Source organism: Montipora foliosa, chromosome 3, assembly GCF_036669935.1.
Source record: "Montipora foliosa isolate CH-2021 chromosome 3, ASM3666993v2, whole genome shotgun sequence".
Lineage (NCBI taxonomy): Eukaryota > Metazoa > Cnidaria > Anthozoa > Scleractinia > Acroporidae > Montipora > Montipora foliosa.
In genome coordinates, this window is record NC_090871.1 from 47,043,803 (window position 1) to 47,058,672 (window position 14,870).

Sequence of the window (14,870 nt, forward strand, 5' to 3'; positions counted from 1 at the left end):
CGCTGTATACGTGTGGACGCAGATATTTTTGTATCCGCATAAAAAAATTTGCGGATACAAAAATCTCCGGATACGTGGGGACGGGGCCTCAGTTGGGTAGAGCGTGGCACCGGTATCGCTAGGTCACGGGTTCAAACCCCCTTGAAGTCCTGAATTTTTCAGGCTTCTTTACGTAATAGCAAAAACTGCGTTCATAACTGCGAAGATCATAGCTTCGCTTGATTTCATATATCCGCAGTTCATATATGATCCATTTCATAAATCATTTCATCGTTGATTCATTCCTCACGGGAACATTGGAACCCACAAATGACCAGTTCCCAACGTCAGTGGCTTCATAGCTCAGTTGGCGAGAGCATCGCATCGGTATCGCGAGGTCACGGGTTCAAACCCCGTCAAGTCCTGAATTTTTCAGGCTATTTTACGCAATTGCAAAAATTACGTTCATAACTGCCGTGTAAGAAAACAAGCAGGCTTGTACAGCGAGTACACAGTTTTTCAAAAACTACGTGCAAATTGTCGTTAAGATATTTTTTTACAACTGCCCAGTTTAGCCTTTAACTTAGGCCCGTTTTAAACGTCGCATATCTAATGCAAATGAGAAAAATCTATTGTTCTCGCTCATTTGCATTAGATTCGGCACATGTAAAATGCGACGTTTCAAACGGGCCTTAACACAAATCGTGAAGTATATTTTTAGCGCCGGTAAGATTAGAGACACATTTTATCAAGCAAACGTAGTGTTTGGTGTATTGTTTTATAATGTATGTTCTCTAGAAGCAACATTAACTACCAACGAAATCAATTATTTTTGTGAACGTCAACGCCGCTCGACATTTTATGGTTGCGTATATGCGTTTGATAATTTCCACATATTGACAATAAAATTCAAATATATGCGAGTTTGTTCAATACATTCCGATAAATTTGTGGTAAAATTCGATAAATTCGCCTTGATACGCATTCGGTTCTCTCCTTTATTTATGAAACAATTCAAGCAATATTCATTCGATGACTCCAGCAAAAGTCATTCGATAATTTAAGCAATATTCATTCGATGATTCCAACAAAATTCATTCGATAATGCACGTGACCTATCTTATCTTATTCTATTTAGAGAGAGGGCTTGGCTACGGAGTTTACAAAATGGCGGAACAAATTGAATGGGAGCCTTTGGCGCTAGGCCAGCTCAATTTATTGGATTAATGTGAAACAGATTCTGAAGAGCATAGTTAATACAGGGGACTGGTTTTGAAGCTCGGCAAACACCAAAAGAGTAAACAAAGATGCCAAGATTTAGGTTGGAAAGTCCACGACCGTGCACAATCTTTCGTTTTGCGCTCATACACTATGCATGAATTACGTAACCAACACGTTTCTATTGGTTAGTTCCTCAGTACGGAGTAAACAACTATTGTGTTTTGTGCACGGTCAAGGTCAAAAATAGAGAACAAAAACCTACAATAAAGAAATTTGTCGGGTTAAATTCCCCTCTATTAACTATGTGAAGACGTAACCTATCCTATCGCAGGCAATGTATTTAATGGCGTTGAAATGGCTCTTTCTGTTATTCTTGTCATGGCAGATACTACTATTGATGAACGAGTCTTTGCTTCTTGATCTTGGCAAGTGTTTTTGCAAAATTCATCGATACTGGTGGCAACAACTTGCTGAGACTGAGATAAGGACAACCAGCGCTGTGGATTTAGGCACTAAGCCCTCTTGTAAAAGGAGCGCATGCAGGAGACCAACCCTTGCTATACCACCAGCTATTTTGGAAGAATTGAGGGAGTTTGGGTTCACTTGGACTCGCATTGCTAAAATGTTAAATGTTTCTCGTTCTACGATTCACAGACGTTTGACAGATAATGATCTTGAAGGTCTTAGTTTTCAAGCGTAACTGATGCAGAACTTGATCACGTTATAGAAGACTATAGGAAGTTCAAGAAACGACGACGGCTACGGCAACGGCAACGCCAAAAAGCAGTAATATTATTGGTTCAAAGAACCAAAGTGATCGCGCGGCACGTGCGGGACGCATTTTTCAACATTTTCGAACATTGACACATTTCAGCAACCACAGACATCAGAGGCCTTATCGGTCACAAAAGCTTGACCGCTTTTGTGGGGATTCACCTCCTATAGGAATACATCATCAGCTCTTTTGACTTTTTTTAAACTTGCATTGTAAGGTAAAGCTTATTTATTCAAAAGATGCCTTGTACACTTTCGCTTAGTTGCAAAATTAAAATACAACGAAAAGCCTACCCTAGAAGGAAAATGTTTGTCAAGGAGTGCCACGTCACAAGCCTGAACCAGGGTCTATCTTCTCAACGACAAAGGAGGCAGAGAAGAGGGACCCCGGGAATCTCGAATTTGGGGCAATGTGCAGCTGTTCCAACGGCTTTCGTGGTTGGTTGGTTGGTTGGGTGGTTCAGAAATCGAACACAAAAGAGCTAGACCCTATATTAGTCCAATGAAATAAGAGGATGTTAAGAATTGCGTGGTGTCTGACGAAGTTTGGTGACTGAGAAAATGTTACTGACCGGATTAGAACTCGTACTCCTTCGTTGCCCGCAATTATCTACTAAATGCTAGAGAAATACGACAGACCACCACTGATCATGTTGACAACACCGGAAAGAAAACTCCAACACTTCCCTTGCATAGCTGAAATATCCATTCAAACATTAATTAATTAATTTATTTATTAATTTTCTTTTCTGAGGCACAAAATAAGGATTCTTTCTCTTCTTTCCATAATAATTATTACAGTCTTGTTCTGTGGTATTTACAGTCTACAACTGTGCGTGTGTGCCAGCCTTCGTGGCCAACATTTCAATTCTTCGGTAAAGCCAGGGTTGGCTTCGGGCTCGGAGTTTTGTCATCTGCCAAACTGATTACATTTTGAGTACCAGCGAAAGACTCGACATACAAAATCCGAGGCACTTGCTTATTTGCTTTGGCAAAAATTACATCCCGAAAACAACTTCTAAGCCAACCGAAAGCGACTCGTTCGAAGTCAGCGATTGCCACGAGATGCTCGGCGGGCCTTGCACTAGTTTTGGAAGTTTCATGAGCCTTACACGAATCTTCATAAATACCTCCTCCCAGAGGAGCACTCCGCTATCTGGATATCAGACCTTGTAAGTTAATCCAGACTTGACCAGAGAAAATTCATTCCCGATTCATATTTTTTCCTAAATTTCCTTCACAAATGGAATCCCATTCGCTATTAGTTTATCAAGATTGTTAACTTCCTTCGCCATTCTCTTCAACGGCACTCTTAAGCCAACGGAAGAACTCAGAAGCGGCCATGACTGTTACACCTTTGCCGGGTTCTTCGTCTAAACTGCTTTCCCAAGTGTGAAATGATTCTTCCGAGATGATATCTTCGTCATACAAGCTATCGAAGTAAGACTTCACAAACCCTGGTAGAGTCGAGAGAAAAAACAAAATCGGGTTAAGTTTCTCCGGTGTGTCTGTACGTTTGGAAGCAACGTACAGCACGCAGTTAGAAACCAAGATCTCTTGTTACTGAGATGAAATGACGACATCACTTTTAGACTCAGACGAACGCGGAAAAAATCCGATTACTAGTTCGGGTGTTTTATGACCGAGTTATACGAGTTTCGTGGAAGCCAGGAAATTAAACCCCGTTTACACGAGCAATTTAAATTTTTGTGACAATTTTCTTTGGCAAATATATTTGATCGCGTAGATAGCACAACAAATAATTGTTCACAATTCCCGGTGAAAAGGGTCAGCAATGCCTTTGAACAGCAGAAATAAAGCAGAAACAAGGCCAGGTTGCCGGGTCGTTTTCTAATGACACTCACTGACAAGCAGGAATTTACCACATTTTATTGTATCTCTCACTTAGTACGCGTGCTGTGATTGGTCAATTTTGCGGGCCGTATTCTACATTACGGTCCGCTGTCGGCCGGTAGTTTTCTTTTTTTTTCTTTTCAGCATATACAGTTGTCACATAAAAATTGGCCAAATTTCCTGGCCTACACGAGCAAGTTAAAATTGTCACAACAATTGCTTGTGTAAACGGGGCTTAAACTAGGTTGTGATAATTGTCCGGCCATACTACTTGACCTGAAATTTGTCCAAATGGGCTTCTTCCTCTATTGTTACAGAGCAGATGACGAGTGTTAACCCCGCTTTCGTATCTTTTCCACGAAACAAACCACTTTTTACAAAGAAGAAAATAAGGCTGAAAAGCGGAAAATCGAGTAACAACGTACCTGGAGGATGACCTTTCTTAACAAAGAGCGCTTGAACCGCGTAAAGAGCTTGAACCTCTAGACTGGTGTTGGCATCAATATATTTTTGAAGCAGATTTTTCCTTTCCTTAAGTTCACCAACGTTGCATTTCCAAGAGCCTTCATCATCTGGAAAAAAGTAAGAGACAAAACAGAGAAAGAATTTGTTGTGCTCAAGGTATAACTATAGTCATTTCAGTTTTTTACAAAGCAAAGCATCTCATCTCTCCTAAAGCCCGCCGCACACGGCGAGGAAAGAGCTGAGCAAACTGCCTCGCGAGGCGGTTTGCTCAGCCGTTTTCTCACCGTGTGCGGGGAACTTTTGGTAAGAAATTGGCCTCGCGAGGCCGTGAGGAAAAAATCAAACATGTTTGATATTTTTCGCCTCGCGAGGCAAATTCCTCATTGTGTGCGGCCATCGTGAGAATCGAGTTGAGCTTGGTCAATGAAGCATCCAATAAAAATACATGGCATTCTCACGTGACTTCAGTGACGTCGGAATTTCTTCCTCCGACACCATCCTGAACCGCTGGAGTCACGTGAGTATGCCATGTATTTTTATTGGATGCTTGATTAAACCAAGCTCAGCTCGATTCTCACGATGGCCGCACACATTGAGGAATTTGTCTCGCGAGGCCAAAAATATCAAACATGTTTGATTTTATCCTCACGGCCTCGTGAGGCGAATTTCTCACCACAATTTCCCCGCACACGTGAGGAAACGGCTGAGAAAACCGCCTCGCGAGGGAGTTTGCCCAGCTCTTTCCTCAAGTGTGCGGCGGGCTGAACAGCTCTGCAAACTAGGTACATGGTTGGTAATTTGCTGGTTTTCTTGACCTTCTACTGCTAAAACGCTCCGTGACCAAATCAACGTTTTGTAACACGCTCTAGCTATGAAAGAGATTGTGAAAATAATCCTCAGCACAAGACAACCTGACTTCTTTTTTACTGAACAAGTTGTTTAGATAAGAATTTATCAGTTACCACTTAGCTAAAGGTGCAAGGTATTGGGAGAGGGGACAATGAAACTAGACTTGGGAACATGTCAATACGGCACGGTGTCAAATTCGAAAAGTAGTAAGTGAGGCGACAAAACTCTGATCCTGCACGTTATGGTAATGGTAATGAATTTATATAGCGCATTTTCTAATGACATATTCAAATGCGCTTTATAAGCAAGGGATCTATGGGTGGGATCGGACATCAGCATATATAGGCCCCACTAGTAGCCACTATCAGTCCATTAGCGACCCAGCACATGAATGAATGAAATGAGGCCTAACCACAACACCGGGAGCTCCATGCTCTACTCTGTACGAATTGTGTGTGGGTTCTTTTACGTCCCACTGGGTTGTGAACATTTAAGGGTTGTGAGACGGGGCCTACGGTTTATCGTCCTTATCCGAGAAGACTTGAAAGTCTTGACCATTTGCGGATGTAATTACAAAGGTAGCGCTTTCTCCTCAGTTATTTTAAGACCGTGAGTGTTGGTCCGGCCGGAGTCGAACTCACGACCTCCCGCATGGGAGCCCGATGCTCAACCAACTGAGCCACCGGTGCGCGGTAAAGTTAAATACGTTCCAGATACATTCAAATGATATAAAGAAGCATTCCAGTGCTTCTACCACGCCTTGGACCTTTGGCCTTCCGGTTACTAACAAGTTCGAATGATTTACCACCAAGGTACAGTTTATGCATTCATTCACATGTAAGAGAAAATACTACAGAACCACAACGAGCAAGAGCGTGTCATCGAAACTTTTCTATTTTTACAGGAAGAGAAGAGGTTAAGGTCAAGCCAACTGTTGATCTTCACTTGACTGAGGGGAAGAGTTTACGGACCCTTTGTCACATTAATTGATTTCCTATAAACAGGCGATGTTGACCTTGGGGAGAAAAGCAAGGTGCGCATCTCTGGCTAACAAAATACTTTAAAGACGTAGGCAAAGCCCACACAATAGATCGGACAATTACCTTCATACAACGCTCCTTCACAAACAACGGTGACCAAGGCTCGAATGAAGGGAGATTCTTTCGTGCTCGAGGGGAAAACATTTTTCTGAACAAAGCAAATAAAGAAGTCCGAGTGGTTAGCTATAACAGTTTTTGTCTTTAGATTGTCAATTCTTAAAAGTTAACGCCAACAAGAATGCCGCGAGTTTCCGGCAACTGAAAGGCTAAGAACTCAAGGACGAAAATATTTCTCTACTTGCAACTCAAAATTACAACTTCAGCTCATTTTGCTCAGGTCTGTCATTGCTTGTAGTTGAAAAAAAATCTGCACATTTAATCGTTAGTCAAGGGGGCTCATAAACATGAGCTACTCCTTTTCCTACTGAGGAGTGGAGAGTTTCCTCTCCAAAGGTATAAATCGGCATTTGGAAATCGGGTCACTTCGAAGCGTTGAAACTGGTTCGAGACTCCTTAAGCAAATTTCCTTTCAGTAACAATTAAAGAAATCGAGGATTTAACCAACATTTTTCCAAAAGTGATCTGAACTATGTGAAACCTTTATTACTTTTACTTTCTGCGGCGAAAAAAGTCTGCTTACATCAATCCAGTCCATCACTTCTTCGTTCCTCGCTTTTCTCTTCAATATGACAGTCCTAAGTTCTTCTTCTACATCGGCTGAATGTGCACTGGTTGAACCAGTAATCTGTGATGGAGGTGACGGTCCCAAGGCATATTCGATATTCTTTTAAGAAAACAAAACAAAATTCATCCATTTACCATTGGTTTTGTTTTGTATTACAATACTCAGAGACGGGTTGAAAAGTCTCCCACCTCTTTCTCACGATACAAGTTAAGATTTACAATATCAGAATGTTCGACAACAAGGTGAGTGGGTAGAGAAATTTAAGGAGTAGGCGAGCACTTCTAAAGGGGTTCAAAGAGATTTGCAGACCTCAGATGCACAAAGCTTTGCCGATCCGATGTTCGTGTTTTGCAGCGCATGTTTCTCATGTTATTCCAAAAAGTTGGGGTAACTTCGAACTCAAACTACGCGGCATAAGTCAAGTGAAATAACCGGCGAGTTTCGCCACCAGCCGGTTCTATTGAAAACCCTATAGGATGTAAACGCAACTCTAAAGCAAAACAACAGCTCATTTTAGGTAAAAACACCAAGGACCAAGTAAACTGTAGTTGACGTAAGTAGGTACATACCTTGTCCTTGGCAAATTCTCTGGCTTCGTCCGCATCGTCAAAGAAAGTATATACAGTTACTTTGGATGTGTCCAAAAATGCACGGACATCTTGCGGACTCTAAATCACGATAAGGGAAAAATTGTCAAAAATACACCTTACGTTTTTATTTGACTGTGATAACCCTTTCCACGGTAAAATCAGCAACCAGCGCACGAGCTATACTGCTTTTACATGTATTAGGATTCTGATTTCAAATGACGTCCGAAATATTTGAAATTGGAACTTTAAGAATATCTGAGTAAAAGAATTTCTCCGTCCCGTGTTGAGGGATTCAGGTACGCACAGCGTTTTTAAATACGTTTGGTTTTCATGATGTAAATTTTTAAATCCTTTTTAAGAATTATGCTTTCTTAGTAACTAATTACTTCAAGATCATTTAATGTTAGTTATTAGTTATCATGTTATGTAGTGATTGCAGATGTTTTCTTTTTATGTAAATATTACATTTATTTGATCTTTTATTCTGTAAATATGACGTAATTCAATTCTTCGGTTGCAAAGTTACCTACCTACCTACCTATCTACCTATTTATTCTATATAAGAAAAAAGAAAACGCGATTGCGCGCATTTTCGTAACCCTGCTATATCGCTCAAAGAACGGCTTGGATATTTCCGGAAATTAGGTTTGTGCACATTACAAACATCTGAGGAGTCCTCACACTACAAAAAAAATTAGGATAAAATGACAAAAAAAAATGCGTTAGAATCGCATTGTCAATGCAGACGGAATTCTTGGAAATTCGCAAACTTGGATGGCCAGGAATAAAGAGAATCACTGGCACCGGCACGTGAAAATGCATAAAAAGCTATTTAACGTTTCAGAGAACGGCTGTTACCCACAGGGAGGCAATATGATGTGAATAGCCGATCTCCCAGCTTCCTAAGCGAAACCTCCCTCTGGGAGCTTTGCATGAATATGGAAGAACAACGAAACGCGCCTATGACAGTTCCAGATACAGTATCACGCTTCATCCAGACCCATGTTTGGGAGATAGTGAAAGCAACTGGTCAAAATTTGAGTTTCTCTTGGGTTTCAATTTGCTGCTTAAAATTAGCTGCAAATCGGGCATTTGGACTGTGGGAGAAGTGTCACCACACTTGTCAACAATAAATAACACTGGTGTAACTGAAACAGTCCCAATTACCTTTTCGCTTGACTGCAGAATGCAAGCAAACAGTCTGGCAGCTTTGTGCTTTGACACATATTTAAATACGCATTTAAATAATTCATCGAGACCAAGATTTCCATCAAAGGCTGTCGGACCCATGAGCTCTCCCAGGTACTTCCACAATTGTGGAATATCAATTTCTATGTCTTCAGCAGCTGCAAATATTGACTCAAGCCTGTAAATGAAAAATATCTTTTGATATCACACTGTGTGATTGATGTAGCAGACCATTTACAGCAGACTGAGACGTTTCCGAGAAATTTAGTAAAACAAAGTTTGAGCAAGACCTCGGAAAAGTAATTGAAAGATCCCTTTTCACCCACACACGTGCGCACCAAATCTGTTTCCCATGACAGAAAATCAGTACCCGTCAATCACAACAAAGCATTAAAAACATATTTAACACGGCCGTTTCAAAACAATAGAGCAAGTGCGCAAAGCTTTTTGTAGATGAGCAGGGGCATTGAACGTTCTAGATCTTAGGGAGCAAACGTCCACGACTACGAGAATAACCCCACCCTCGCTTTCTGAACACGAAGACGCACTCCAAGATGGTGATCAACAAACAGGAACGGAAGCCCTAAAAGTATTTCTAGCGTGAGAAAATGGGACTGGGTTGCGTCCACGGTTGATTGTTAAATCATTTGCACGTGGTTAAGGTACCACAGCTTTTATAGAACATCTTCGTTTTTAAGGGGTATCTTTGGACAGGAAATGGACTGGTATGACAAGGTAACCAATTCTTCCACGTTGATCAGACCTCGATAAAATAAATTTATCTCGACTTTCTTTTGGCCAATCTATTGTGGGTGGCTGAAACAGGAAATACCTATAGCCCTTAACAAAGGCTTAAACCAAACAATCCAACTGAATTTCCATTGAACGGGTTGAGAGCGACAGATATGTCCAACGACGCCTCAGTGACTTGTCAAAATCAAATTTATTGAACTTCAGCAATGCACTTAAAGTGTCTTCTACATGCACTTGTATCGGCATTGCCCTAAGCCACCATAACACACATTGTACATACCCATTAAGATAATGCTGAGCTGTGAGAACACCGTCACGCATCAAGAAATGAATGAGCTTTCCAGTGGCCTGTCTTTCGGATGCTCTTTTCTCCATCGTATGATTGAATGTCACTTCAACAAACACGTGGTGCCGTGATGGTGACTGTAATTCTTTGAGACATTCAGCTACCTCCTGTTAGCAAAACAGAACATCCACAGTTAAGGTAGTTTACTAGAAATTTATCCCCCAAATCGTGCACAACTTATTTCGACGATATAAACGCCCTGAGGAAAAAAATGAGTTAAACGGTGGTGTGGTCTAAATTCGGTTAAACATTGGCCTTGTGGCCAAAACCTCACCGAAAACGTTTCGTGCGCTTCTCTAGCGGCATTTAGATGACTGGGTTGGCCCTTTCAGCAGAAAATACTTAGTGGGTAATTATAGCCTGGTTTACACGACAAACATTTTGGGCACGGCACCCCTACAATTTGGCTCCCGTGCCTAAAATTTTAGGTACGGTTCCCTCAGTTTTTATTGCGTTATGGGCACGGGTGCCCAAAAATTCTAACGGTGCCCCCCCCAAAAATTGTGGTACCCCAAATAAAGAAAAACTTGTCGTGTGAACGGGCAATGGGTGGACCGAAAATATAGGCACGAGTGCCAAATCGGAGGGGTGCCGTGCCCAAAATGTTTGTCGTGTAATAATAATAATAATAATAATAATAATAATAATAATAATAATAATAATAATAATAATAATAATAATAATCTTTATTTCTTAAGATAAGAATACATATCTTAAGTTACAATTAATGAGAAAGAAAAAATGTAAACTCTAGAAACTATTAACATATTATAATTAAAAATTATTCTGTTACTAAAAACGTTCTTAAATCTGTCAGTGTGGATCCTAGGGACAGAGACTGACGTATTTCTAAGATTGTACCTCGTTTTCTTTTCCTTAGGTAAAAACTGGAAGAACGGACATTCGGGGTCGTTCGATCTTTTTTTGTAAAGTGTCTTGTCCGCCTTCTCTAGCAAGTCCCTAATATTTACATTCTTGGACGTCTACTTTCTTTTCATACACCGTTCTAAAAAATTCTGTATTACAGAAAGGTCGGAATTTGAGGCACCATAAACCGACAGAGCGTAACTATTGCGTTAAAAAGGTGATCTACTTCCTCCTGGGGCATTCCTTCCTTACGTAAAGATCCTAATACCAATAATGGCTTGTTCGCCTTAATAACCTTTGCGCGCACCTGACTACTGTAGTAACAATTTTGTTGGAAAGTAACCCCTAATATGGATAACTCTGCGCACTGCGGTATATTACTAACTGGCGCGATGTCCTGACTGTAAACCGGGCTTATGATTTCCAAGACGACAAAATCTCTTACACAGATAACATTTCGGTTGATAAAAACCAGGCCGGCCTGCTCTATTAGGAGACGAAGCAGCTCTCGTAACGTATAGTGTGATTGGCTCGCAACCCTAGCCAAAAGTCAAAGACTAAACAATCGAAACAACGACTTACACATAAAACAATAGAAGCTTCTTACAATACCAAACAAAAGATGGTTTCGAGAGCTGCTTCACTACTAGCTTATCAGCCGGACACATCAACCGGTTTTTCTTAAAAGGAATTTCCACTAAAATAACAAAATAACTTTAAACCACAGAACATAATGTTTACAATTAAAATCGTTCGATCTTTTTCCAATGAAAGCGTTTGTATCCGAAAAAAATGAATTTCAAAACGCTGATTTTTCTTTCTAATTTCCCGGGCGCCGCCATCTTGAATAATTGTGACGTGGGGTGCTTGGCCTATTGTTCCAGAACAATCGCTCTTTGTGTCAGAACAAAAGGGTAAGTTGCTAAAAAACGCTTTCCAAACAGATTAAACCACTTTTGCTTACCTTATTATCTCTGATATTCAGGAATTCGTCAATAATTGAAAGTGTTTTCTTTTTCATCATTTCTTCCGTCACTTCTTGTGATGCAGCAGGTGCCGCTGACCCAGCAACATCACCGGAATCAGTTGCTGGCGCCACTTCTGCTGTTGTTCGAGGAGACTCGCGTCCACTTTCGCGCTCTTGGCTAGCGCGCTGAAAAAAAAAAAAACGTGGCGAACTCGAACACTGAGAGAGAAGAAAATAAACTAGTTGAAATCTCTTTAAGCTCTTTTGCAGTTAATGTCCACTACATGCGTCGCACGCATAACCCATCCCAAGTAGGAAAATAATAAACGAGCGGGAAACTGAAATAAACGTCGCAGTAAACAATCGCGAATCATTCAGAATTCGCAAAAATCAGCAGTCTCCGTTAGTTGCACGAGGAAATTTTAGATGTCTGCATCCTACTCTCAATGTGCATATGTTTTTTTTTTTTTTTCAGGATCTCTCTTGATTCAATGGCTGTGAGTTGAGTCAACTTAACGCCTAGTGAAATTTGAGTGAGCCTGTGACACCCAAGAAAATAGCTCAAACAATAAAGAGATTTAGCATTGCGTCCACGTGAACAGCAAACGAGAAACGACAAGCTCCTGCTTGTCAGGGAAGCATAAAAAATCTCATTCTAACTAGTCTGTCTTTTTTAAGAAGCCGATCGATATCTGTACATTACAGGTAAGGAAAAAAAAGCTAACATCAGACTAGTTCCCTCATTTCCTCTGTGTAATGGTTGACCAAGTTGCTCTTTTTATTTCTTAGCTATTATAGTGACATTTAGTGTCGTATTATGGCAAACGACAATGTCATGCTACAGATGTTAAAACAAAAGCTTTGGAACTCAGGCAGACACATTCCATCAAATGACAACATCAGATTTCTAATCTCGGTTGTTCAAAAGGTGGACAACGCTATCCACTGAATAAATCACTATCCCGCGGATAAACACTAGTAGAACCAATTGAGTTATACGGTGCATAGCGCTATCCACCCTTCGAACAACTGGGACCTGGTTGCTAAAGCTCCCTAATATCTAACTCGCTTTCATTTCCAGATGTTCTGCATAAAAACTGTAAGTGGCCTGTTGAAACGACTCAAATACTAAAAAAACTACTGAAGATATCGATTTTTTTTTGGTTCTGATCAGAGCTACCAACCTTTGGCTGCATTGCCGCCCGAACAGCTTCGACAGCCTTCTCTCGTTCGTCTTGTGGCAAAGGTCCTCGCCTTCCTCCTCCAGACACAGGACTGCGCGGTTCTTGCCGCCGAGAATCACTGGAGCTCGCTCTTGCTGGGGCCGATAGTTTCCTATCACCAGCTAGGGCCGAATACCTGCAATATTAAATTCACGATAAGTCGATCATAGGGACATTTAGCGAAAATGATGACGACAGCTGCGAAAAAAGTCACCAGAAAATAGACCTCTGAGTTATTGTATGCATTTCGGGTTCGGCTTGGGAAGGGTGTACCAACTTTTCAGGAATGAAGATGGTATGAACGGTGCAGATGTTTAGAGAGGAAACTGACATTTCTTGTTGATATCATATCATATCATATCATCATATCATACATCTTTATTTACCCTAGGATTTTTAGAGTAGCTTGGTGTAGCTAATTTCTCCGAGCATTTGCCCTCCCAACCTTGATACATCACAGAAGACAGACCACAACACCGGGAACTACATGCCCTGCTCTTTGCGACAAGTGTGTGGGTTCTTTTACGTCCCACAGGATTATGAACATTGAAGGGTTGTGAGACGGGACCTCCGGCTTATCGTCCTTATCCGAGAAGACGAGAGAGTCTAACCATTTGCAGATGTAATTACAAAGGCAGAACTTTCTCCTCAGTTATTTAAAGACCCTGAGTGTTGGTCCGGCCGGAGTTGAACTCACGACCTCCCACGTGACAGCCCGGTGCTCAGCCAACCAAAAGAACAGCAAAAACAGCAAAAAAATTTGGCAAAACATGAGACGCAAGAGCAGGGCGTAAAGAACCATTGTTTTTATTAACTTTATTACACTTATTGTTTTGTGGCGTTCTGGTCCTTGCCGACGTCGCCTTGCCAAAACTCACCAATGAAATCAACGACGCAAGGTTTGCAAAACACATAAATGAGATTTGCAATCCTCTGTAGCTCCTTACTTGCAGCAATGCGATGACGCTCTCACCTGTTGGCTGGTCTGTTATCAGTTTCAGCTGAGACGCCAGCAATAGAGGAACCTGCCGAAGCAGCTGCCGATGGACCTGCACCAGCACCCACTGCTCCTGATCCCCCGCTACTTCCTCTTGCCCATGCTCCATAACCTCTGCCGCCTGGTCCAAGAGAGATGTTCTCAGAATCCACAGGACGCTTTAAAAGAGAACACTTCATTAGTACCTATATGAGCATCGCCACCAAGCGGAATTTGCTCTCCGCAATAATTACAACATGCAATATTTCATACTCTTGCTTAACGCCACATCTGCGTTGCGAAAAACCCCGTGGACGCTGGGTCAATGTCTTGGTTTTGCAGTACAGTAAACCGTTTTCCTTAATCGACACCTGAAGTCTGACGATTTTATTCGAGTGCGAGTCACGAATTAAATGACGCAACTCATCCACTTACTGTAGCAGAGCAAACCACTGCAAGAACAAGAGCAAAGTAGTATAGACACAACTCAATTGTACTTACTTTGATGTTTTGAAACTTCTTAGGATCCACACTAACGTTCCTAGGACCTCTGCCTACAGTAGTCCAGCTTTCATCCGCTTGGGGAATGGCTCCCGGGCGGGGACTATCACGTCCGCCTGTGTTACCTGGTGGGAACAAAACCAGTTAAGAGCCATACAGCAACAACATATGAGTACGTACATATTGTAAAACATCTCGCCCCGGAAAACTTACTAAAGTGGACAGGTCACAATACGAAATTTCACCAATTCTTATCTTTTAATTTGTGCTCAACTCCGCACAGTCTTCAGGTAAAAAAAATAATTGGAAATGTGACAGTCAAGAATTATTTGAAAGAAAGCTTGTCTATTTTGTGCTCAATTATTCAAGGAAAAGGTTCTTCAGGAAAGGGTTTGATCCTGAAATTCATTTTGTTGCGTATGCTAATTTGACACGATAGGGTTTGCTGTCATCACGCACGCAATGAAACAAGAAGGGTTTTTTGCCTCTAATAGCAAATATGTTGTTTGGTGTAACAAATTTTTCGCTGGAAAAGGTTTTTGTGAGATTTTCCTTTGTAAATTGATCATGTTGCGTAATATTCGAGCTTAAC

General features: G+C 41.3%; 1 protein-coding gene across 1 annotated transcript in view; it reads right to left on the minus strand.

Annotated features, from left to right (window-relative positions):
• Window positions 1–2,690: 2,690 nt before the first annotated feature.
• The window catches only part of LOC137997522 (eukaryotic translation initiation factor 4 gamma 1-like), a 54,206-nt gene continuing 42,026 nt past the window's right edge, over window positions 2,691–14,870 (minus strand). The window contains exons 18-28 of the mRNA XM_068843572.1: window positions 14,279–14,403; window positions 13,775–13,956; window positions 12,763–12,937; window positions 11,576–11,764; window positions 9,679–9,851; window positions 8,625–8,823; window positions 7,437–7,535; window positions 6,823–6,966; window positions 6,246–6,330; window positions 4,254–4,400; window positions 2,691–3,431 (exon numbers count right to left, since the gene is read on the minus strand). Coding sequence (XP_068699673.1) covers window positions 3,253–3,431; window positions 4,254–4,400; window positions 6,246–6,330; window positions 6,823–6,966; window positions 7,437–7,535; window positions 8,625–8,823; window positions 9,679–9,851; window positions 11,576–11,764; window positions 12,763–12,937; window positions 13,775–13,956; window positions 14,279–14,403 — 1,697 coding nt within the window. The 3' untranslated portion in view covers window positions 2,691–3,252. The remainder of the gene's footprint in view (window positions 3,432–4,253; window positions 4,401–6,245; window positions 6,331–6,822; window positions 6,967–7,436; window positions 7,536–8,624; window positions 8,824–9,678; window positions 9,852–11,575; window positions 11,765–12,762; window positions 12,938–13,774; window positions 13,957–14,278; window positions 14,404–14,870) is intronic.